The sequence below is a fragment of the Mesoplodon bidens genome, assembly GCF_964165515.1.
Source record: "Mesoplodon bidens genome assembly, chromosome: 19".
Classification (NCBI taxonomy): domain Eukaryota; kingdom Metazoa; phylum Chordata; class Mammalia; order Artiodactyla; family Ziphiidae; genus Mesoplodon; species Mesoplodon bidens.
In genome coordinates, this window is record NC_138179.1 from 28,535,051 (window position 1) to 28,561,465 (window position 26,415).

The following is a 26,415-nucleotide window of genomic DNA, read 5'->3' on the forward strand; positions in this document are numbered from 1 at the left end:
GCGTCAGTATCTTGGTGTGATATTGAACTGCAGTTTAAAAGATGCTACCATAGGGGAAACTGGGTAGAGGGTGCACAGGTTCTCTCTGTGTTACTTCTTCTACGTGCGCCTGAATCTGCCAGTATCTCAAAATTAGAAGTTTGATTTTAAAAAGTGCTTAAAGTCTTACAATGGATCAAGATTTCCCTGCAGTTCATGAAAAGAGATGTTGGCAGAGATGAACTAGTTAATATTGACAGTAGGATAGTTAGCAAGGATGATGATACACCAAGTGCTTCAGAAGAAACATCAAAGGATTAAGAAAAGCCCTTTTGAAAAACTGATGAAGCCCTCAGTAAATTTTATGAAAATGAGCCTCTTTACGTCATGCTTTGAAAGTTAAACTTTTTATTTTTTTCTTTATTCTGATAATTAGCTTGTGGTTATAATCATAACCTAAATTTAGTTAACTATAAAATAAACTTCTATTAAGTTTTATTAAGTTTGGTTTTATTTTTCAAGATAAAATCGCAGAGCTAGCTCTTTATTTTGTTATAAATAATGCTAAGAGTTCATAACATCTTTCTAGCTATATCCACACATCCACAATTTTTCCTCAGGATAAGTTCCTAGAAATGGAGTTACTGGATTGAAATCCAAAGAGGTCTTGCCATTTTACATTCTCATCATCCGTTTTGCTATGCCCTGGTTAGTGCTTGTTATTTTTTTTAAAAAACATCTTTCAGTTTGACAGGCAAAAATGTTATCTTCTATTAATTTGCTTTTCTGAGATTTTTAATGAGGTTGGGTTGTTTAAATATTTTTATTGTAAGTTTTGGCGGTTGTTGTCTGTTACTGAACTGCTAACTCTTTTGCTTCTTTTAGGCAGATCTTGTCTGGACTACCAGACTCAAGAGACCAAATCAAGTCTTTCAAAGACCCTTGAACAAGTCTTGCATGACGCTGTTGTCCTCCCTTATTTCATTCAATTCATGGAACTTCGGAGAATGGAGCATTTGGTTAAGTTTTGGTTAGAGGCTGAAAGTTTTCACTCTACAACTTGGTCCCGAATAAGAGCACACAGTCTGAACACGGTGAAGCAGAGCTCACTGGCTGAACCTGTCTCTCCTTCTAAAAAGCACGAAACTACAGCAGCTTTTGTAACCGACTCTCTTGACAAGAGATTGGAGGATACTAGCTCAGCCCAGTTGGAAGGAATTGACCTGAATGATAGAACTAGCAACGCTCAGAATCACTTGCTGCTTTCCCAGGAATGTGACAGTGCCCATTCTCTCCGCCTGGAAACGGCCAGAACTGGAGCTCATCGAGGTTCCGTGGAAACCCAGGAATCCTCCAGACTTATAATAGCCAGTAGAAATAGTCCCTCTTCTCCACTAAAGGAATTATCAGGAAAATTAATGAAAAGTAAGTGTGTGATTTTTGTCTCTCTTTATCCTGTTTTGTTGTGTATTTAAAAAAAATTTTTTGAATCTGTTTACAAAGTGAAACTTGAGATGGGGAATAAAAGGGTTGGAATAGTTTTCTCCCACGCCCACTTGCAGATTTGGGAGTATTTGGGTAGTGCCCTGGAGTAGGGTCCGTGTATGAAAAAGGCAGAAGGTCTGTCTACAGTGATTGGATCCTCTAAGAAAGACGTTGGCAGAATTAACAAATGAAGAAGGGTCAGGGGTCATGCTGCTTTTTCCCTTCCACAGATTTTGAAATCAGATCCTTACCCAGATAGGCTGATTTCAGCCCTGTCTCAGTCTTAGTTTTATTAATATTTTACTGTAGTTTGCAGATAAAATTATTTTTTAATTGCCAGCAGGTGACATTAATTGAGTTCTGTGCTAGAGGTGTACTTGGATTTCATGGAATAATCACAGCATCTCTGTGAGGTAGGCAGTTACCCCATTTTACATGTGAGAAAGCCACCGTTTAGGAAGGTGGAGGAGCCTTCCAGCGTTACACAGCAGGTGGGAGCTGGGATTAAAGCCCTGGCATCTCAACACCAGCACCTCTTTCTCTTTTCTATTAGTTTGTTCACTTTTCAATGATCACCTCCTGGAATTCTGATTAGACAGCTTCCAATCCATGCTTGTCTGCTTCTCTTTTATCGTTTCTTTTCTCAGAGGTCTAGATGATTTCTTTTCTGGATTTTCCTTGTGTGTTTTTTTCTTTTCTCTTTACTACGAAGACTTTATGAGGGCAGTTTTAAGGTCCACAGCGTAATTGAGGGGAAGGTACAGAAATTTCCTGTATGCCCTTCTGCCCCCGCACTTGCGTCGCCTCTCCCACTGTGAATATCCCCCACCAGAGTGGAGCACGTGTTGGCATCAGTGAACCTGCCTGGGCACATCGTAATTACCCAAAGTCCATAGTTTACTTTAGGGTTCACTTCTGGTATTGTATGTTCTCTGGGTTGGGGCAAATGTATAACGACATGTAACTGTCATTATGGTGCCATATAGAACATTTTCACTGCCCTAAAAATCCTCTGTGCTCTACCTGTTCATCTCTGTTTACCTGCTAATTTGACCCTGGCAACCACTGATCTTTTTCCTGTCTCCACAGTTTTGCGTTTTCCAGAATGTCATGTAGTTAGAATCATAAATAATAGCCTTTTCAGATTGGTGGTGACTTCTTCAGATCTTTTAGTTCATTGATTCTCTCTTAAAATGGGTCTAATCTGCTATTGAGTCAATCTTTAACATGTTATTTTAATCTAAAAGTTAGTGAATTTTTCATTTATAGAAATTTTGTTTCTTCAGATTTGCCTGGTCATTTTTTAGTTTCTTAGTCCTTTAGTCCTCCATCCCACTTTTGAGCCTTTTATTTATTTATTTATTTAAATTTATTAAACATATATTCATTATCTGAGAAGCCCAGTATCCCAGTTTTTGTGTATTTGAATCAGCATTTATTTGTTTCTTCAGATTCACACTCTTGGTAGCCTGTGATTTTAACGGGTTTTGGCTGTGAATATATGTCTTTGGATTTTTATCTTTGGTAATTCTTTGAGGACTCTGATTACAAATTGCGTTTTTGCAGAGTGTATTTACATTTGCTTTTTTAAAAATTTATTTATTTAATTCATTTATTTTTGGCTGCATTGGGTCTTCGTTGCTGCGCACGGGCTTTCTCTAGTTGCGGCAAGTGGGGGCTCCTCTTCCTTGAGGTGCATGGGCTTCTCATTTGCGGTGGCTTCTCTTGTTGCGGAGCACGGGCTCTAGGCGCGCGGGCGTCAGTAGTTGTGGCACGTGGGTTCAGTAGTTGTGGCTCGCAGGCTCTAGAGCACAGGCTCAGTAGTTGTGGCATGCGGTCTTAGTTGCTCCGCGGCATGTGGGATCTTCCTGGACCAGGGCTCGAACCTGTGTCCCTGCACTGGCAGGTGGATTCTTAACCACTGCACCACCAGGGAAGCCCCTGCATTTGCTTTTGCCATGCTTCTGGGGCCAACTTCATTACTATCCCATTATCACTTAAAACTGAATTTTTGTCTTGGGTTTTTCAGGCCCTAAACTCTTAAGGCCTTCTGCCTGGTTTTGGTCTAATCTACTCTGTTTGGGCCCTGGGCAGCTGCCCTTGAAAGTGCAAGCCTCAAGTCTCTTGGAGTTGGTGGATTTTCTCAGGTGAATGCCCTCTCTCTGGTACTTTTGCCCATCTTGATTTGTACTGACTCCTACAGGTCCACAATTCCTTGTCTGCAGTCCAGAAATCCAGAAAGCTTTGCCTATCACAAGTTATTTTTTCAATGAACAAAACTTGACCTGAAGAGATGTGAGCTTATTGCAGAGTCATGAATGTGATCGTCTCACATGCTGCTGGGGTATTAAAATGGTATATATAGGGACTTCCCTAGGAGTCCAGTGGTTACAGCTTCGAAAACAGTATTGTAACAAATTCAATAAAGACTTAAAAAATTTTTTAAATGGTATACATAAACACAGTGCGTTACCTCTGTAAAAACCTCAAATTCCGAATTCTAAAATATTAGTGGTCCCAAAGCTTTCAGATAAGGAGACTGCTTGTACTTGTTTCTGTTTCTCACTGTTTCCCACAGTCTCTGATGTAGTTTTCAGAAGCATTTGGGGAGAATTCAGTATTAGGAAGTGTTTCTTTGAACATCTAGTGAGGCCTGTTTCTGGAAATGAAAGTCCAAAGTCTGTTTCTTTGATTGTAATAAACTTTATTGTTTTGGGAAACTGTCTTTGTTTTGGTGTTAATTTATTTCAACAGCAGTGGAGTAATTAAAAGAGTACTAGTTTTTCATTTTTTGTTATTTAAAAATTTTGCATGCAGTGAATTTGACACCTTTTGATGTGTACTTGAGTTTTAACACATGCATAGATTCCTGTAACTATCATCTGTTAACTTTAATAATATAATAGCCAGTCATTTTACCAGCAGAAGCAAGTTTACTTGGAAATAGCCAGAGGAATTGCAGTTTGAGATAGGCGAATTGTGGTGGACTATAGGCAAATCCAGAGAAGGGGAGCTTGCTTTTTTTATATGGAAAAGCTGGGGCGCCGGTAATAACCGGAGACCATCACAGGAAGCTGGGGGTCCAAAGTGTGGAGCCTTCTCATTGGTTGGGCTGCTACGGTGTCTGATTGGCTAGGCTGCCCTGGGGCAGAGAAAAGTTTTCTTCTTCCTGCTGGATGATAGAATAGACAACATCTTCCTGTTGAGATGCAGGTGCTGGTCTCTTCCTGTTTGGGGTAATGAGGATGCCTCACGGGGCGTGAGAGCTCACCCTATAGGCCTGTCCCCACTCCAACTTTAGCTGAGGTTTCTTTAATTCCACACATCACAATCAAGATGAAGAACAGGGCTTCCCTGGTGGTGCAGTGGTTGGGAGTCTGCCTGCCGATGCAGGGGACACGGGTTCGTGCCCCGGTCCGGAAAGATCCCACATGCCACGGGGCGGCTGGGCCCGTGAGCCATGGCCGCTGAGCCTGTGCGTCCGGAGCATGTGCTCCGCAACGGGAGAGGCCACAGCAGTGAGAGGTCCGTGTACTGCAAAAAAAAAAAAAAAAAAAAAAAGATGAAGAACAGTTCTGTCACCTTTGTAGTTAAACCCTGTATCCCAGCACTTGACAACTACTGATCTATTTGTCTCTTTTTTTTTTTTTTTTGCCTTTTCTGGAGTGCCATATAAGTGAATTTATATAGTATGTAGCCTTTGAGACTGGCTTCTTTCACTTAGCATAATGGCTTTGAAGTTTACCCATGTTGTTTCTGTCATTGCTTTCTATAGCCAAGTTCCGCTGTATGGATGTTCTGTCCATCCACCTGTTGAACCACGTTTGGATTGTTTCCAGCTTTTGACTATGAATAAAGCTGCTATAAACATTTGTGTACAGGTTTTTGTGTGGACAAAAGTTTTTATTTCTCTGGAGAAATACCTAGTAGTGGATTTATGTGTTAAATGTGTGTCTAATTATATAAGAAACTGCCAGACTGTTTTGTAGAGTGGCTGCACCATTTTGCATTCCCAGCAGCAATATATGAGAGTTCTAGTTGCTTTATTTCCTTGCCAGCACTTGGTGTAATCAGCTTTTTGTTTATTTGGGGGTTTTTTTAGCCATTCTAATAGATGTGTGGTGGTATCTCATTGTGGTTTTACTGTGCATTTCCCTAATGTCTGAGGATGTTGAATGTTTTTTCATGTGCATATTTGCCATCTGTATCTTCGGTAAATTGTTCCAGTCTTTCCCAATATTTTATTGTTGAATTTTGAGGTTCTTTATATGTTCTGGATATAAGACCTTTATTGGCTATGTGACTTGCAAATGTTTTCTCCCAGTTTATAGTTTGACTTTTCATTCTCTCAACAGTATCTTTCAGAGACCAAAAGGACTTTTTTGATTAAGTCCAATTTATCAACTTTTTTCCTTTATGGATTGTGCTTTTGGAGTCATGCATAAGAGCTCTTTGCCTAATCAAAGGTCATGAAAATTTTCTCCTGTGTTTTCTTCTAAAAGTAATATGATTTTTTACTTAACATTTAGATATATGATCTATTTTCAGTTAATATTGTATAAGCTGTGGTGGTTAGGTCAAGTTTTTGTTTCGTTTTTTTTTTTTTGCGGTACGCGGGCCTCTCACTGTTGTGGCCTCTCCCGTTGCGGAGCGCAGGCTCAGCGGCCATGGCGCACGGGCCCAGCCGCTCCGCGGCATGTGGGATCCTCCGGGACCGGGGCACGAACCTGTGTCCCCTGCATCGGCAGGCGACTCTCAACCACTGCGCCACCAGGGAAGCCCTTAGGTCAAGTTTTTTTCTTTTTTCTTTTCACGTATGGATCATTCCATACATTATTAGTTAAAGACTACTCTTATGCCATTGAATTGCCTTTGTACCATGGCCATATTTGTGTAGGTCTATTTCTGGACTCTCTGTTCTGTTCCATTGGTGTATATGTCTGTTCCTTTACCTGTACCACACTGTCTTGATTACTGTAGCTTTGTAGTGAGTCTTAAGATTGGATAGTTTGAGTCCTCCAAGTTTGTTCTTTTTCAAAATTGTTTTTTCTATTCTAAGTACCCCTCCCACCCCCGATATAAATTTTAGAATAATCTTGCCAGTATCTACAAGAAACCGTGCTGGGATTTTTATTGGAATTGCGTTCAGCCTATAGGTCAGTTTGGGGAGAATTTACGTCTTAACTGTATTGAGCCTTAAAATCCACAGATATGATGTGTGTCTTCATTTACTTGGGTCTTTGATTTCTTTCCTCCACATTGAATAGTTTTCAGCATACAGATCCTTAATGTGTTTTGTTATTTGGTGCTATTGTGAATAGTATGTTTAAAAATTTTTTGTTTCTAGTTTTTTTCATTGCTACTACATAGAAATATCAATATGATTGACTTTTATATGTTGACCTTCTATTCTGTGGCCTTATTACTCAGTTGTTATTTCTAGGAGCTTTTGTGTAGATTGCTTGAGTTTCTTGTCTTGTTCCTGATCTTAGAAAGTATTCAGTCTTTCACCATAAAGTGTGAGGTTAGCTGTGGGTTTTTGTAAATACCCTTTATCAGGTTGATGAAGTTCCCTTCTCTTAATAGTTTACTGAGAGTTGTTGCTGTTTGAATCATGAATGGTGTTGAATTTTGTCAGATGTTTTTTCTGCATCATTTGATATGACCATGCGGTTTTCCTTCTTTGGTCTGTTAATATGATGGATTACGTTGATTTTTTTTTTTTAATATTGAATAAGCTTGCATTCCCAGGGTAAGCCTCATTTGGTTGTGGTGTATTAGTCTTTTTATATGTTACTGGACTTGATTTTCTAATTTTTTTTTTTTTTTTTTTTTTTGATTTTCTAATATTTTGTTGAACATTTTTGCATCTGTTTAGATGGACATTGGTCTGTAGTCTTCTTATACTGCTTTTGTCTAGTTTTGGCATCAGTGTAATTCTGGCCCCATAAAATGCAGTGTCATTTCGTGGAAAACAGCTGACAGTATTTATTGCCCAGTGGTAAAATTTAAGTTTTCAAGTGAAACTTAGAATTTGGAAAACTTCTATTCACCACCGTGTGCTCTAACAGCTTTATAGAGTGTTCTGATAAGATCATTGTGATATTAATGATGTGATTTCTTTTTTTATACCATATGATGCAATGCATCAACATTTGTAAGATCTTCATAAGTCAGCAAACCAATATTTTCTACAATATTTGAAAATATATGATGTTATAAAATCAATCAATGAGTAAAAGACTCTTTAAACATGGGAGATAGACCAATAGATATTAATGTAACAGAATACAACAAGTTCATTATATGGTTTCAGGTTCTACCTTCTAATTAACCTTTAAGGAACTACCACTTTTCAAGTTTTAGTATAGTATCAAAGAAGAATATATCCACAGTTATCTCAGAAAGCTATTAAAATACTCCTTTTCCCAATTACACATCTCTGAGGCCAGCTATTCTTGATATAAATAAAAGAAAACCATTTCTCTATTCATAACACTTCTGACACCAAATATGTGGGTTTCCCACACTAAGCAATTTTCTAATTCTCTGTGGACAGTAACTGGGTACCCTATAGTTTAATTTATTCTGGCACTACCCGGAGTTATTGCAGACCCCCCCAGGTTAAGGGCTCAGTCCAGAAGACTGTCCCTCCACTTCAGATGCCAGTCACAGGTCCCAAGTTGTCACCTGTACTTCCGGCCAACCAGCTATAAATCAGGGGTTCCCACTACCCCTTCCTCTTTCAATAATTTGCTACAACAGCTCAGAGAACTCAGGGAAACACTTTATTTATGTTTATTAGTCTATTATAAAGGATATTGTAAAGGATAGAAATGAACCGCCACGTGAAAGGGTACATAAGGCAAAGTCCAGAAGGGTCCCAAGTGCAGGAGCTTCTGTCTCTGTGGGGTTGGGGTGCATCACCCTTCCGGGACATGGATACATTTCGCCAACCCAGAAGCTCTCTGAACCACTTCATTTAGGGGTTTTACGGTTCTATCACATGGGCCCAGTTGAGTAAATCATAGGCCATTGGTGATTAGCTTGATGGTCCCCAACCCCTCCACCCTCCCCAGAGGTTGGGGAGTGGGGCTGAAGTTCCGTGGTTGCTTCTTTGGCAACCAGCCCCCACTCTGCAAGAGTCACCTCATTACCATAAACTTTTCCCCTGGTTGAAATCAGAGGCTTATTATAAATAACAAAAGATGCTCCTCTGGCCCCTGCCACTCAGGAAATTGCAAGGGTTTTAGGAGCTCTGTGCCAGGAACCAGGACAAAGACTATACATACATATACACACACACACACATATACATACTGTATATATACACACACACACACACACATTTCTTCTCATATCATGAGAGCACAATATATTTCAACCAAAACAAAAAAGCGCAACAGATTGAATGCCAAAGCAGATTTGAGAATCTAACAGTTTGTTATCAAGACAAATAGAGATGCAAAAATGTAAAATGATGCCCTCTTCTTATTAATTTTTTTCAGTTTGGGAAACAGTTATTTTCTGTAAAAAATGGTATTTATGTTAAATTTTAACAGATTTAATATTGTTAATTTAAACTGAATAATTTTTTCTCATTTTAATTTTTAATACCTTACTATCTATAGATAAAACTCACATAAACAAAAGCTCTTTAGGGTCCTCAGTAATTTTTAAGATTTCAAAGTCCCAAGACTAGGAAGTTTGAGATTCACTGTTTTAACGTTCCAGGGTTGTTGAAGGTCAAATGAATGTATTCATGAATATGAAATTTGGTAGAATATGTAAAATGTAGACTTAAAAATGATTTTTGAGCTCCCGCTCTGTAAGTCCTTCAGGTTAGGACTTTGGAAAGTAGAAATGGAACGAGGATGTGTAGAGTGATGGCTGTTACTCACCAGCTTGTCAGCTGAGGGGAGGAGGGCCACGGGGTCACGTGTAACTCCTCTGCTCCAAGAACCAAGCGGTGCGGAAGCAACGTTACTGTGGAGGCGGTTTTGTCCTATGTATATTTACAAAGATACTTATTTGTAATAAAAGAAGTGTTTGTGTGTGTGTGCCTGGGCGCACAGCAAACAAACCCTGCTATTCATGAATATGGTCCGTTACTGGTCCAAGTTGCTTTTTGATTTTTGAAGTTGTCCCCTTCTTCCCTTGCAGGTATAGAACAAGATGCAGTAAATACTTTTACCAAATATATATCTCCAGATGCTGCTAAACCAATACCAATTACAGAAGCCATGAGAAATGACATCGTAGGTAAGCAGTGCTTGAAGCTATGGCACCAAAAAAAAAAAAAAAGCCTATTTTTGGTTATTATTAAGAGAATTTTTCATGAACATGTAATTCAACATATACCTTCCTTGTCTGTTTTCAGGGTACTTTATTATATCTGATTGTAGCTCACTTCAAAAGTTTCCCTCTTACTTGTTGGACCCAAATAATGAGATTTTTTTACTTGAATAATAGTAGCACATGTTTACTGAGTACTTACTGTGTCCCAGACAATATTCTAAGCATTTCCCATTGACAAACTCATTCAATCTTCTAAAGAACTTTGCAGCATAAATACAGTTATTATTTTATAAGTGAGGAAGCACAGAGAAGGTAAGTAATTTGCCCGAGGTGACAGCTCAGACACGGCAGTTAGGACTTGACACCAGACCCCTACATGGTAACGAGTATGCTGTTCGGCAGTGTTTTTCAAACTCTGGATTGGGACCAGTCTCCCCATAGGTCCTCACCCCCCTGCCAAAAAAGACCGGACTGGAAACATCAAAGTGCTTCACAGTAGTAAGGGCAAATACACACCACTTCAGAACATTGTTTCCATCATATGTACATATATATACTGAGTCACATAAATACATTTTTCTGTAGGTCATAATAAAAATGTTTGAAAGCTTTGACTATGTTGTATCAGAAAGACTTCAGGTACACCTGTAATCACAGATACAAGGGTTGATTTTTTCATTGAACAGATTTATTATACTCCCATTAAGTCCTAGCACTAAGTTTTGAGTTTTTAATACAAAAATTAAGTGTTTTTGATTTCTGAACGAAAGCCTGTTATTCTGCTCCTAGCAGAGTCGTCCCAGCGTGGGGCTCTTTCGGTCTTTTCTCGTCACTGGGGACAGCAGAGCCCCTCCCGGTCTCAGCTGAGCCTCTTGAACTGGCCGCGTACTTCCAGGGCACACCTGCTGTCTGCCGCAGGCTGCCCGGTGCTGCCCCCATTGTTTCCCTTTTCTTCTCCCTCGCAGACGCCTGTGACACACGGGTCTTGTGGCTGTTGGTGGCTGTCCCCGTCTGCTTGTATTTTGGAGTTTTCACCCAGTTTTGTTGCAGATGTTGTCATGGGATTTTGGTTTTTCTATGTAGTTCCTCTGTTTCTATCTGAATATTTGTTGCTAATATTTGTTGCTAATATTTTTAGACTTTCCTAGACCAACTGTGCCTAATAATAACTGTTAGGTGTCCAAACAGATTAGCATTTGGCTATTTGAGGAATTGGTTGGCTAGTAATTCCACTGGGTGTTTGTACCAATTGATAACTAAACTGTCTGGGGTAGGTGAGAAAAGGAGAGAGTTTTGAGTCAGACATTTTAAAATGAAGTGTCACTGCAGTTCTAATTTTCCTTTCCTTAAACTTTATCAAATTAACGATGTAATCCCATGAGGGGAAAAATCCGAAGGATCAAGTTGATAACATTTAGTGATCAAGAAGTTTCCATTCCAGTGTGTATTACTATGCGTTTTAAAATGTTAATTACCTCTATGTCTTTAGACCACTCACTTTTCCTCTTTGGGCCTCATTCTTTTGAATCCTGCCCTAATTATTTATCTCCTCTTCAAGCTGGAATATTTTAATATAGCTGTACTTCAAGTTAAGTTATGGTTTGAAGAAGCCTCCACTTAAGCTTTTATTGTGTATCCTGCCTGCCTGGTTTTGTTGTAGATGTTATCTCTGGGGTTTTAGTGTTGCTGTTTAATTTCTTTGTCTTTATGTGGGGAATTAATTAGATTGACCTCGAAACTGTGCTTCCACTGCTTGTTCCATCTTCCACAAATCCTTGAAGTGGTGGAATTTTTAAAATATTGTGGAGGTACAGTTGACAGAATATGCTGATGGTTTGGAAGTGAGTGGTGTGAGAGGAAAAAAGGAATCAAGGGCTTCCCTGGTGGCGCAGTGGTTGAGCGTCCGCCTGCCGATGCAGGGGACACGGGTTCGTGCCCTGGTCCGGGAAGATCCCACATGCCGCGGAGCATTTAGGCCCGTGAGCCATGGCTGCTGAGCCTGCGCGTCCGGAGCCTGTGCTCTGCAACGGGAGAGGCCACAACAGTGAGAGGCCCGCATACCGCAAAAAAAAAGGAATCAAGCATGACTTCATTTTTTTTTAACAATATATTTTTTAGAAGTTTTATAGTTTTATTTTTACTGATTGATTGGTTGATTGCTGCATTGGGTCTTCGTTGCTGCGTGCCAGCTCTCTAGTTGCGTCTAGCAGGGGCTACTCTTGGTTGTGGTGAGTGGGTTTCTCATTGTGGTGGCTTCTCTTGTTGCAGAGCATGGGCTCTAGGCGTGCAGATTTCAGTAGTTGTGGCACACAGGCTCAGTAGTTGTGGCACATGGGCTTGGTTGCTCCACGGCATTTGGGATCTTCCCAGACAAGGGCTCTAACCCATGTCCCCTGCATTGGCAGGCGGATTCTCAACCACTGTGCCACCAGGGAAGCCCCGACTTCATTTTTTTAAAACCTGCATACCTTGGGGAGTATTTGTAAGGTAAAGAAGATGCAGGAGTAATGGCTGGCGGGGAACATCGGGAGTTTCGGTTTCAGACATCCAAATGCTGAGCACCAAGTAGGCAGTTGGATGTTAATGTTAGGAACTCGTGAGAGAGGTCTGGGTTGGAGAGGTGTGTTTGGAAGTGATGAGCCTGTGGTTGGGTTTAGAGCTGTGAAACTGAGTAACATCCCTGGGAGGAGTGTGGTGAGTGAGGACGCGAGGTCTGAGGACTGGGTGCTGTGGCAGGTCTAACATCTGGAAGAAACAGCCAGTAGTGGAGGCCTTCCTGCATCAGCTGTGTATCAAGAGAGCAGTTTTTTCTGGAAGCCAAGTGAAAAGCTCATTCTGGGAGGAAGGGAGTGATCAAAGATGGCAAGTCGTGCTGATAGGTTAGGTAAGGTGAATACCAGGAATGGGATGGACTTGGCAGTGGTGGGCATCTTAATTACAGTGGACCATTAGGGACAAAACTTAACTAGAGGCGTCTTAAAAGCAAATAGGAGGAGCGGAGACAGCAAGTATGGCAACTGTTCGAGGCGTTTTACTCAAAGGTGAGCTGGCAGGGGGTGTTAGACAAGGGACAGTGGTTTGGGGTTTTGTTTTTAAGGTGACGTGTCACAGCATGGAAGGTGTATGACAGCATGCAAACACGTATATATGTATCACATACAAACAGTTCATAGCTGGTGAGAATGAGGCAGTAGGAGGACGTTGATACAGTGGGGAGACGGGGCAGTTGCTGTAGAAGAGGTGCCTTGAGAAGGTAAGAGAGGATGGGACCCGGTGCTCCTAGAGTTTTCCAGATAGGAGCGAGGACAGTTCACCTGTAGTAGCAGGAGAGATTGCAGAGGCAGTGATGCGGGCAAGTTGGTAGAGGTGGTGGGAGCGGATGGAATTTGTTTTCTGATTGCTTGTTTTCCAAGTCATCAGCAAAGAGGGTAGAGCAAGAGGCGCTAAGACGTCTGCAGAGAGAGGAGGTGTGCTGTAATGGACCAGGTAACTGTAGCACGATCCTTGGGTTTCATGAAGGTCCCACTAAGGTCCTGAACTTGAAGTGAAACCAGCCATCATGGTGGGGTTTTTCCAGCCATGTTTAAGAGCCAGCTAGTAAACAGCTTATTGATTGGTTGCAGTTTATTTAGGCAGTTCCTAATTTTAGCCCATTTTATGTTTTAAAATTTCTACCGGGCTTCCCTGGTGGCGCAGTGGTTGAGCGTCTGCCTGCCGATACAGGGGACATGGGTTCGTGCCCCGGTCCGGGAAGATCCCACATGCCGCGGAGCAGCTGGGCCCGTGAGCCATGGCCGCTGAGCCTGCACGTCCGGAGGCTGTGCTCCGCAACGGGAGAGGCCACAACAGTGAGAGGCCCGCATACCGCAAAAAAAAAAAAAAAATTTCTACCAAATAACATTTTGATAAACAGATAATTCTTTCACAAATCCGTAGTTCCTTAGGTTACAACCCTAGAGATAGAATTGCTGATTGCAAGGGTATGTTCATTTTTAAAGCTTATGCTAGAAACTGCCAGATTGCCCTCCATAAAAAGATATACCCATTTATATGCCCACTAACACAAGTGTCAGTTTTCCCATGCCCTTGCCCAGGCATATGTATCATTAAACAATTAAGCTTATGGGTTGTTAAAACAATTTTGTGCCAAGCTACTAGACAGAAGGTGGTGTGCCTCCTCCTTCTAATATAAATTATATTTGGTTACTAGTGAGCACGCATATCTTTTTATATTGGCCATTTTATATTTGTTCCTTAGTGAATTTTTTTTCGTGTCCATTGTTCATTTTTCTTTCAAGACTTTCTTGTTAGTTTGTAAGAGTTCTTGATACATGAATGAAGATAATCTGTCATTCCTAAACTGTCATATATGCTGCAAATTTTTTCCCCCAGTTTACCCTTTTATTTTGTTTTGGAGGTGTTTTAAGGTATAGAAATTAATTTTATATTGTTGACTCTTGATTTGTGCTTTTGCATTTATGCTTAGAAAGACCTTCCCTGCCTCAGAATCAGCTGTTCACCTGTCTTTTCTCTGAATTCCATTTAAAACCTGCTCACCTTTATGCCTTTACAGGTACTTCCTACTTTGATTTACAAATGTGTATAGTTTGGATTTAGAGAAAAATTATTTACCATTTCTTTTACAGCAAAGATTTGTGGAGAAGATGGGCAGGTGGATCCCAACTGTTTTGTCTCAGCACAGTCCATAGTCTTCAGTGCAATGGAGCACGAGTACGTCGATTTCATATTTCCACGTTGTGCATTCTGGGGAGTTCGGGTTCAGCCTCAGGAATAGCTAAAGCCAAACTATCTTTGAGGATTTAAATACTTTGAATGTTTACAGGATCTTATAGACATTTCCTAAGACTATCTTGGGTAATGGTTTCTTTTAAGTATAAATTATGTGAGTTCTATTAAAAATAAAACAAGATTTTTATTTTTAATGTATTTCCTAAGTTAAAAGAATTTATTTTTAATTCTAAAGTCGTTAGGGGTGATTGTGACTGTAGTGTGATATAGTAACTGGTTTATCTATTTAAACAATGCATGTCTTTAGGTGGATATGCTGATTTGTTAGTGCATGCTTTAAGCTTAATGGATGCCATATTACTAAATCCACATAGATTTGTTGAAACTGCCTCCAAAGTTTTCTTAGATTAATTATTGCTGCATGCCCTCAAAAAAAATCTCCATATTCATTCTTTCATTTAACATTTATGAAAAGGGTGCAATGCACACAGTTTGGATGTAGTGCCTGCTTTGAAGAAAATTATAGCCTAATAAGAGAAATAGGGCATGTTCTTTGCTTACTGTAATAGGAGGTAGCGTGAGTTAGCTATCAGAGGAGAGCTGCAGGTCATTAAGAGGTGGGAGAGATTACTTACAGGGAGAGGAATCAGGAAGGCGCCACGGGAAGGGAGGTCACGTTGACCTACGCCGTTAAGATGCAGTAGGCACAGTGGGGAAAGAGTGTGTTCTTCCCAGCTGAGCTCTTTCCTTGGTCGGTCCCTCAAACTTTACCTTTTTGTCCATGTGCAGGCACTTTAGTGAGTTTCTACGAAGTCACCATTTCTGTAAATACCAGATTGAAGTGCTGACCAGTGGAACTGTTTACCTGGCTGACATTCTCTTCTGTGAGTCAGCCCTCTTTTATTTCTCTGAGGTAAAGTCTGCATTTCCTTTCACACTCTGTTAGAGCATTCCAGCCTCTGAGCTGTACATGCTGGGCCCTGTCTATAGAAAATAACATAGAAGAGACAAATCATTTCCAAACTGATCAGGTGGATTTAAGTACTGTGATTACTGTTTTAAGTTGTATCTAATGGCAAGAGTACTTGAATGGCATTAGTCAGATTAAAGAGAACATGAAAATTCAAAGTAAAGTAACTCTTAATTTTGAAAAACCTAATTAAACTGCTTATAAGAGAATGCAGATTTTTAGTTATTTAGAGCTGTTTTAAAACCACGAAATTTGATACTTGATTCCAGTGTATAAGTGTTTGCAGAGCAGACTTCAGAAGAGAGAAGGAAAAGTAGTAAATTTTTTCCTACTGTCTTCATTTTACTTTAGCCACTTGATAGGATTGCCCTTGATGGGACTGAAGCATTTGCAACGAGCAATGAGTATATTCATCTCTTTGAGGCATACGGTGTCGAGTGATGGGATTTGTTAGGCTTCAGCAAATGACTATTAAGCAGAGATAAGAGGGTTCCCGGTCTCACAAGCAGTAACTTAGACTCACACTTGCATCCTGCCTCTTGACAAGGATACAGTTATTCAGCTGATTTGTGTTTTCACTCCCTCTCTTTGCCTTAAGTTTAAGTCAGCATTTGCTCAGGTTAGTATGGCCGCGTGGAGTGGTGGAAATGATCAGGTATAAAAGATTTGGTCTGGTTGGTTTACCTTTTGTATGTTTGCCAGCGAGGAACCACTAATCCATCTTTAATTTTTACTCCAGTTCACTAAAGTTTGCATTCAGCTGTGTAGTGGTTGCTTTTTGTTGTTGTTGTTGTTAGGGTTTTTTTTGTTTTTCTCCCCCTAAAAGAATGTTTAAAAATTATTCAATCTCAAATGACTGTTAAGCTGCAGACTGGCATTAACTGAACAAGTGGATCTGTTTTGGGGTGGGGGGGTTTCTTTTGTGGGTTTTTTTTTTTCTTTATGTCCTGTATTTTAATAGTTGGGACTTAGATATAGACGAGAGATAGTGAGAGAAATCTGTGGATAGCCTGATTTTCCTCTTTTGTGTTTTTCCTTCCCAGTACATGGAGAAAGAGGACGCAGTGAATATCCTACAGTTCTGGTTGGCAGCAGACAACTTCCAGTCTCAGCTTGCTGCCAAAAAGGGCCAGTATGATGGACAGGAGGCACAGAACGACGCCATGATTTTATATGACAAGTGAGTCTTAGCGATAGATACATCCAGCTTTCCGCGAATATTGAATACTTGAAGCGTATTTCAGAAGTCACCTTGGTCTCTACCGCCAGGGAGCTCACAGGGAGCCGCATAAGAGCTGCTTTTCATTGGTGTGTTCAGAGTAGGGGGTTCTTAGAATAAGTTGCCGGCGGGGCAGCGGGAGGCTTGTGTGTGGCAAGCAGGATGATGTTGGTGGAGGTCACTGAGGGTTTCACAGAAGGGAGATTTGATTGGCGACTGAAGAATGGATTGAATTCTGCTAGCAGGGAAGGACACTCTTGGCAGAGTCACCGGTACGAGCAGCGCCATAGAAACTTTGCGTAATTGACACTTGGTCAAGGGAACAGGAGAAGATGAAACTAGCTGGAATCTATTGCAAAGGGTCTTAAATGTCTGTGTGGGGTATACCATGTTTTCTGGTGCAAGTCTGCTCAGCCAGATTAACTACTTGGTGAAGAGTAGTTATTCATTAGTTTTCACTGAAAATGAGAGGGCAGCACAATCTTAGTGTACAGAATTGAAAACTGTGTCTGTCCCCCCTTTCATCTAACTTTTCTTGTTCTGTAAAGAAAAGTAATGTGTTATTTGTATCTGTGAGCACTTGCTAAGAAGATAACTTGAAAGGCAGAGAAAAATCCATGGGATATTAGGGTTGGAAGAGAGCTGAGAGCATCTAGGTCAGTGGTTCCCGAACATCGCCAGGCAGGTCCGTGCTCCTGTCGGCATGAGAGTCACCTGGGAGCTTGTCAAAAATAGGTTTCCAGTCCTCTTCTCTAAGAGAGTCTGATTCAGCAGGTTTGAGGTGTGACCCAGGAATCTGATTCTGATGAATAGCCAGATTAGGGGGCTGGTTTGCTTTTCCCATTTTGCAGATGAGAAAACTAAGGCCCGCAGGGGTAGTGACTTTCTCCAAGTCACAGGGCAAATAAGTGGCAGAACTTGGATGCCGTTCTAATGTTTGTCCAGTGTTTATTTTTGTGCAGTATATTTGTGGGAAAATATTAATAAGAAACATTGTTATATGGATGTTAATGTAGCAAGCATTTACATTTAGAAATTTGAGGGAATTCCCTGGTGGTCCAGTGGGTAGGACTGCATGCTTTCACTGCCGGGGCCTGGGTTCAGTCCCTGGTTGGGGAACTAAGATCCCACAAGCTGCACAACACAGCCCCAAAAAAAAGGTCTGGGCTGCCCCAAAATTCAAATCGTGGAGGAATATTTGCCACCTTAGTTGTTGCAAGATGGGAGACTCACTTTTTGTTAAGAAAATTCTGATAACAAGAAAAAGGAAGAGTTTCTTCCTGCCGGAATAGAAGAGTGGCAGTAGTGAGGTCCTGGCTGGAGCTCAGTGCCGTGCAGAGCAAAGACCCTGCTTTCCCAGTGGATCCCATCTTCAAATTGGGAGCCATTTGTAAATGAAGATTACTGTGTGACATCCTCCCGGCACTGTCATTTTACCAGCTCCTGCCTATTTGTTTTTCTATCTTTACTTTTTAATATCATGCCTCATCAGCCTGTCTGTATTTGTATCATGCACAGGAGTTAGAAGCCACAGAATGCTCAAAAGACAACATATATGTTTTTCTGCTTTTAATGCTTTTTTGTATTCAGTTTATAACCAGTTTACCAAAACACCAGTTGCATTATATCCTGTGAAGTTAGAAATCTTTGAGTTATCATTGATTACTCCTTTTCCTTTCTACACCAGATCATTAGCAAATCCTGTTATTCTACCTAAATACATCAAATTCATCCACTTCACCCTCAATGCTATTTTGTTTTAAATTCCTACATGTATATTATGTATGCCACATACTTATGCTGGTATGTTCTCCTTTGTACCCTGTGCAGGGATCTTTTCTGTTCTCTTTCCAGGGGACATGTCCATGTCTTACCCTGTTTTAAATTTGTTTCTCCCAAGTGCTGAACAGAGACTAGGTGCCCATTAAATGTGTGCGATTGGTTTCTTTGCCTCAGTTGTAACCTGACCTGGAAAATCTTAAACAAGAACCAAAGATGGTGGCAGGCAGATAGGGAGGGGCACGTTGGCTCAGGTATCTCTTCGGCGGTGGGAATACAGGTTGCAGCAGGGCTGTCATCAACCCAGCTCTATAGTCCTAGGTCTGCAGGAGCCTCATAGAAGGTCCTCTGGTGTAGGTGCCAGAAATTGCTTATGATTGCTGTGAAGTTGGGGTTTACTTTGGCTGTCTTTCTGCCATAGGTACTTCTCCCTCCAGGCCACACATCCTCTTGGATTTGATGATGTTGTACGACTGGAAATTGAATCCAACATCTGCAGGGAAGGTGGACCACTCCCTAACTGTTTCACCACTCCATTACGTCAGGCCTGGACAACCATGGAGAAGGTAACCAAAACTTGAAAAGCGTTAAACTACAAGAAGTTTTTAACTGGTGGAACTCAGAAAATAGAACATGGGAAAAAGGAAACAGAACAGAACAGTGGGGCTTCCCTGGTGGCGCAGTGGTTGAGAGTCCACCTGGCGATGCAGGGGACATGGGTTCGTGCCCGGTCCGGGAAGATCCCACATGCTGCAGAGCGGCTGGGCCTGTGAGCCATGGCCGCTGACCCTGCGCGTCTGGAGCCTGTGCTCCGCAACGGGAGAGGCCACAACAGTGAGAGGCCCGCGTATCGCAAAAAAAAAAAAAAAAAAAAAAAGAACAGTGGAAAGTTGAAGCAGTGCAGCAGTGATGAGGGTGGGGGCTTTGAGTCTGACTTGATGTGTATTAATCTTAACCTTCATAGGCTGAGTGACTTCAGACAGCTACTGAAGTCTTTTAATGCCCTCTTCCTCCTCTGTGAAATGGGGCTAATATAGATACTTAGGAGTTATTTTGAGGATAAAAATGAGGTACGATGTGGAGAGTGCTTATTAGTAACGTAAGCATTAAAAAATGTTAACTGCTATTATTACTGCTATTATAACATCTTTTAGATAATTAGTATTGAGCAAAGTTAGCTTAGGGATGATCCAAATATTTCACCAAAACTCTCCAACAGGGTTGGAGCACTAGTTTTCTGTATCATGATCACTTATAGGATATCACTAATAGCTGCTTAATAAAGTGTTAGAATTTGTGAATCAGTTGTTCTTCTGATGAACTAAAGCAGATTTTACTAGGAATTGCAAGAGCCCAGGATAAGCCCATGAGGTTATTTTGCTCATATGTGTTATGTGCATCTAGGTGGAAAGGGATTAAGTAAGCACTGCCACATGATACCACACATAAAAACTGAATTTCGGGAATATGGAGGAGTTACATATAAAAATCAAATCTGGGCTTCCCTGGTGACACAATGGTTGAGAGTCCACCTGCCAATGCAGGGGACACGGATTCATGCCCCGGTCCAGGAAGATCCCACATGCTGCAGAGTGGCTGGGCCCGTGAGCCATGGCCGCTGAGCCTGCGCGTCTGGAGCCTGTGCTCTGTAGCGGGAGGCCACAAGAGTGAGAGGCCTGCATACCGCAAAAAAAAAAAATCAAATCGTTGGGCTTCCCTGTTGGCGCAGTGGTTAAGAGTCCGCCTGCCGATGCATGGGACACGGGTTGGTGCCCCAGTCCGGGAGGATCCCACATGCCGCGGAGCGGCTGGACCCGTGAGCCATGGCCGCTGAGCCTGCGCGTCCGGAGCCTGTGCTCTGCAACAGGAGAGGCCACAACAGTGAGAGGCCCGTGTACCGCAAAAAAAAAAAAAAAAAAAATCAAATTGTTGACAGGCTGGTGGTAAACTGGATAGACTATCGGCTATTGTCCAGGGTCGATAATTTTTTCATGATTAAAATTAAAATTTTCTGATCTTAAAGGAAAAGTTCAAGATATGTATCATATAAAGCATGTAAACTTTCTGGGTAATAAAGTTAAAATACAGAGAAAAACAAAATGTAAAAATATTTCTTACTGTGTATCTAGGGAACTTATACTAATTTTAATTTTTAAGAGTACTATCAAGTAAGTAAATGGGAAAAAGATATGTATGCTTCGTTCCCTAATACTTTGAGTATTTCTCTGCTAGGTATTGTTGTTATGGGGTAAACAAAAAAAGAAACATAGCTTCTACCCTCCTGGAGCTCTGTCTATAAGGAGAGCACATATTAAACACAGATGTAAATATTTACAGTTGTGCTAAATGCTGTGAAGGAAAAGTTGGTAGTAGGAAATGCCTATAATAAAGATGGGAACTTAACATCATTAATAATTTTTAAATGGAAATAAAAGCATCCACGTACCATTAGACATTTATTTAACAACTATTTGAAAAGACAGAACCCAGTGTTGGGAAGCCCATGTCAAAACAGATGCCTTGATAACGCTAGTGATGCATCCTCCACATTTATCAAAGCTAAAATGTTCATATCATTTAACTTAGGAATCACACTCCTGGTAATTTATCTTAAGGAAATCCGACTGAAAGTGAAAATCAGTATATACACAAAGACTTCAATATTTATAACAAACAAGAAAAATCTAGTTTCAAATTAGATCCCTCCCTGGTATCTAAGAAGTCTAGATAATCAAGTCCATTCAGTAGTTTCATGGCAAGTTTTCTGGGGGAAAAAATCTATAAATTGTACACATTGTAGTTTTAGTTACAATGTGAGCTGTGTACAGAGGGATAATACTTGCAGTGTAAGAGGAGGAGTAAAATCATGTATGCTAACTGGTAGCATTGAAGGTAAAATTTTATTGTAAAATAAAGTTTTAGTGTATTTGATTTCAACTTTAAAATAAATTGTATCCTCTCTTCAGGTATTTTTGCCTGGCTTTTTGTCCAGCAACCTTTATTATAAATATTTGAATGATCTCATCCATTCGGTTCGTGGAGACGAGTTCCTGGGAGGAAGTGTCTTGCTGACGGCTCTGGGCTCTGCTGGCCCCACTGAGGACTCCCACCCCGGGGCGGCCGACAGCTCTGCCATGCAGGTAGTGACTCCTGTGCCTCTGCACCGGGATTGTTTCGCTCAGATCTTAGCATCAGATCCCGTTTGTAGCTTTTAGGAGGTAGAAGAAACAAAGGAGAGATAAAATTAGCCTACTTACTATATATGCTAACCAAAGTCTTTGTGATGATTAACAGTGTGTCATATTGTAAGATGTCAGACCATTATTCTACTTGACACTGCAGCTCTTGCTTTATTTTTTTAAACACTTATTTATTTACTTATGTATGTATGGCTGTGTTGGGTCTTTGTTGCTGTGCGTGGGCTTTCTCTAGTTGCAGTGAGCGGGGGCTACTGTTCATTGCAGTGCGTGGGCTTCTCATTGTGGTGGCTTCTCTTGTTGCAGAGCAGGGGCTCTAGGCGCCCGGGCTTCAGTAGTTGTGGCTCTTGGACTCTAGAGCTCAGGCTCAGTAGCTGTGGCGCACGGACCTAGTTGCTCTGTGGCATGTGGGATCTTCCCAGATTGGGGCTTGAACCCGTGTCCCCTGCATTGGCAGGCAGATTCTTAACCACTGCTCCACAAGGGAAGCCCAACTCTTGCTTTAAATAATCAAATCACATGACATATTTATAGCCTCCGAAAAGTTGTTTGTATAATTATTTGGGAAATTTTAGTAACTAAATTTGGAATGCTTTTTTAGAGAATAATTGAGTGAACTCCTAGATTTATTAATACTTCACTGAAGGGCTTTTGGTTTCATTTTGAACTATAATGCCATTGTACATTTCCTTAGCCTTTTTTGGTTTTTTGGAGTGCTTTCATATATCAGGCCTTCTCTGACTGTCTGCAAAATCACACTAAGTGGGTTATGCCCAAGAACAGAGTAAGGAGGTAGTAAAAAGTTAATTGATTTTATTGAAGTCACACAGTAAGTGGCAGAGCCATGAATATATTCTCTGTCTAGTTTTTTCCACCATAAGTTTAATAATATAGCATAATTATTTTCTCATCACTATTGGCAAATAATTTTTTTTTTTTTTTTTTTGCGGTACATGGGCCTCTCACTGCTGCGGCCTCTCCTGCTGCGGAGCGCAGGCTCAGCGGCCACGGCCCACGGGCCCAGCCGCTCCACGGCATGCAGGATCCTCCCGTACCGGGGCACGAACCCGCGTCCCCCGCATCGGCAGGCGGACTCCCAACCACTGCGCCACCAGGGAAGCCCGGCAAATAATTTTTGACCCTGGGCCTTGGATAAATTTTCTTAATTTTTAAGACAGTACAGTTTTATTGCCATCAACAAGGCTGTCTGTCCTCAGTACCTTTTCCTCTTTTTGAGGTTGCATAGGAGGTGACCTGCTGAGTGTGGTTGCCATTTCGTTTTTTGATATAAGCTGGAATGCTTTGTTTTTATTTAGGTACTTAAAAGGTCTAGGTGCTAACCATAAAATGTATTTTTACATTTTTGGTTGAAGTATAATAACATATACAGAAAACTCTACATTTCATAACTACATACAGCTCAACAATTTCGATAAGCAGACCTAACCCATGTAACCAGCATCCAGATCAAGAAACAGGACGCGTTACCAGTATGTCAGAAACACTCGTCCCCCCTTCCAGTCACTATCCTCCTCTTTTCTTTTTTTTCTCTCTCTTTTTTTTTTTTGTAGAGCCTTATTGAGATATAATTCACATACCATACAATTTATCCATTTACACTGTATAATTCAGTGGTTTTTTAGTATGTTTATAGAGTTGCTAAACTCTCACCACAATTAATTTTAGAACATTTTTTCACCCAAGAAAGAAACCTTGTATCCTTTAACTATCACCCTCCTAATCCTCTGTCCTCCAGCCCTAGGCTACTGCTAATCTACTTTAACTTTATGTCTCTATAGATTTGCCTATTCCAGACATTTCATATAAGTGGAACCATATGATATGTGATCTTTATGACTAGCTTCTTTCACTTAGCATGTTTTCAAGGTTCATCTATGTTTTTAGCATGTATTAGAATTTTGTTCATTCTTATGGCCAAATGATATTCCACCGTATAGACACACCACACTTTGTTCATCCATCAGCTCATCGACATTTGGGTTGTTTCCACCTTTTGGCTGTTATGAACAATGCTACTGTACAATTTTTGTGTGGATATGGGTTTTCATTCCTCTTGGGTATATACCTAGGAGTAGGATTGCTGGGTCGAATGATATCTGTTACTCAGTCTTGGTAACTGTTGCTTTGTAATAAGTTTTGAAATCAGGAAGTGAGAGTCCTCCAACTTAGTTCTTTTTCAAGATTGTTTTGACTGTTTGAGGTCCCTTGCAATTCCATGTGAATTTTAGGATCAGCTTGTCAATTTCTAGGACAAAGCTAGTCAGGATTCTGATAGGGAGGGAGTACTTTGACTCCATAGATCAATTTGGTGAGGATTGCCATCTTAACAATATTTTGTAGTTTTCAAGTATAATTCTGTATTTCTTTTCTTAAATTTATTTCTAAATGTTTTATTCTTTTTGATGCTATTATAAATGTAATTGTTTTCCCAATCTCACATTCAACTTGTTCATCGTGTTTAGAAATAGTTTTGTTTAATTGAGGTAAAATTCACTTAACATAAATTTAAGCATTATAAAGTACACAATTCTGTGACACTAGTATATTCACAGTATTGTGTAGTCATCACCACAGTGTTTCATCATCCCAAATGGAAGCCTCGTGTCCATTAAGTAGTTACTCCCCATACCCACCTGGTATTTTGTTGTTGTTGTTGTTTTTGCGGTATGCAGGCCTCTCACTGTTGTGGCCTCTCCCGCTGCGGAGCACGGGCTCCGGACGCGCAGGCTCAGCGGCCACGGCTCACGGGCCCAGCCGCTCCGCGGCATGTGGGATCCTCCCGGACCGGGGCACGAACCCGTGTCCCCTGCATCGGCAGGCGGACTCTCAACCACTGCGCCACCAGGGAAGCCCCCCACCTGTTTTCTTCTAAGAGTTTTGGGCCTTTGATCCATTTTGAGTTAGTTTTATATATTATGTGAAGTGGGATTCAACTTTATTCTTTTGCATGTGGATATCTGGTTGTCTCAGCACTATTTTTTGAAGAAACTACTCTTTCACCGTTGACTGATCTTGGCACCCTTGTTGAAAATCATTTGACCTTAGATAGATGGGTTTACTTGTGGACTCTCAGCTCTACTCCATCATCTCTGCTCTGTGTCTGTACTTAGACCAGTACTACATTGTTTTGATTACTGTGGTTTGCAGGCTCTGTTTTGAAATCGGGAGCTGTGTGTCCTCTGACTTTGTTTTTTTTTTTCATTTGCAAGATTGTTTTGGCTATTTGGGTCCCTTGTAGTTCCGTGTGAATTTTAGGATCAGCTTTAACAGTTTGGTCAGGATTACACTGAATCTGTGGATTCCTTTAGGGAGTATTGCCATCTTAACAGTATTAAGTCTTACAGTCCATGAACATGGAATGTCATTCCATTTATTTAGGCCATCTTTAATTTCTTTCAGCAGTGTTTTGTAGTTTGAAGTGTACAATTCTTACACCTCCTGGAGTCAGTTTATCCCCGAGTATTTTATTATTTTCAATGCTATTATAAATAGAAATTGTTTTCTTAATTTCATTTTCTGATTGTTCACTAAGTGTGTAGAAATGTAACTGCTTTTCGTGTGTTTATCTTGTACCTTCAGCTTTACTAAATTCATTTGTTAGCTCTAATAGTTTTCTTGTGGATTCTTTAGGATTTTCTATATGTAAGATCTTGTCATCTGCGAATAGTAATAGTTTTCTTTCTTATCAACTTTAGACGCCTTTTATTTCCTTTTCTTGGCTAAACTGCTCTGGCTAGAACTTGCAGTATAGAAGTGGTAAAAGTGAGCATCTTTGTCTTTTTCCTGATTTCTCGGAGAAAGCTTTCAGTTTTTCATCATTTATTGTGATGTGTGGGATTTTCATGAATGCTCTTTATCAAGTTGAGGAAGTTCCCTACTATTCCTAATTTGTTGAATGTTTTTTATCATGAAAGGCTGTTGGATTTTGTCAGATGCTCTTTCTGTATCAGTTGAGGGGATTATGTGGGTTTTGGGGATTTACTCTGTTGTTACCGTGTATTACATTAATGAATCATCAGATGTTAAACCAACCTTGTATTCTTGGGATAAATTCCACTTAGTTGTGGTATATAATTATCTTTATATGTTGCTAGTATTTTGTTGAGGATTTTGCATCTATACTCCTAAGAGATAGTGGTCTGTAGTTTTCTTTACTAGTGATATCTCATTTTGGTATCTTACCTCAGTGGCCTCATGGAAGTATTTCTCTGTTCTTTTATTCTGGTGCCTCTTTCTTTTTAATTATGTGCCTTTCTCAGCATGTAAAGAGAGCCCTTTTTACCCCTACTGTAGAGTGTTCTATAAGTGTCTGTTCAGTTATTTTTTTTTTGTTATTTTTATTTTTTATTTTTTTTGTGATACGCGGGCCTCTCACTGTTGTGGCCTCTCCCGTTGTGGAGCACAGGCTCCGGACGCACGGGCTCAGTGGCCATGGCTCACAGGCCCAGCTGCTCCGCGGCATGTGGGATCTTCCCGGACCGGGGCACGAACCCGTGTCCCCTGCATCGGCAGGCGGACTCTCAACCACTGTGCCACCAGGGAAGCCCTGTTCAGTTATTTTTTAAATTTAACCTATGCTTTAATCATGGATGTTAAATGTATTCCTGTCTTTTGTTACTTGAAACAGTGCTGCAATAAGTACTCCTGTGTATAAGTCATTTTGCATAAGTGTGAGTCTGTCTATAATTGAATTATTAGAAGTGGAATTTCTGGGTCAA

At 40.7% G+C, this 26,415-nt stretch overlaps 1 protein-coding gene across 9 annotated transcripts in view; it reads left to right on the top strand.

Annotated features, from left to right (window-relative positions):
- AKAP10 (A-kinase anchoring protein 10) overlaps positions 1 to 26,415 on the top strand; it is a 61,240-nt gene that overhangs the window by 15,309 nt on the left and 19,516 nt on the right. For all 9 annotated transcript variants that reach the window (XM_081218761.1, XM_081218760.1, XM_081218759.1 and 6 more), the window contains 7 exons: positions 865 to 1,404; positions 9,628 to 9,726; positions 14,409 to 14,493; positions 15,301 to 15,424; positions 16,525 to 16,661; positions 18,901 to 19,045; positions 21,446 to 21,619. In XM_081218761.1, coding sequence (XP_081074887.1) covers positions 865 to 1,404; positions 9,628 to 9,726; positions 14,409 to 14,493; positions 15,301 to 15,424; positions 16,525 to 16,661; positions 18,901 to 19,045; positions 21,446 to 21,619 — 1,304 coding nt within the window. The remainder of the gene's footprint in view (positions 1 to 864; positions 1,405 to 9,627; positions 9,727 to 14,408; positions 14,494 to 15,300; positions 15,425 to 16,524; positions 16,662 to 18,900; positions 19,046 to 21,445; positions 21,620 to 26,415) is intronic.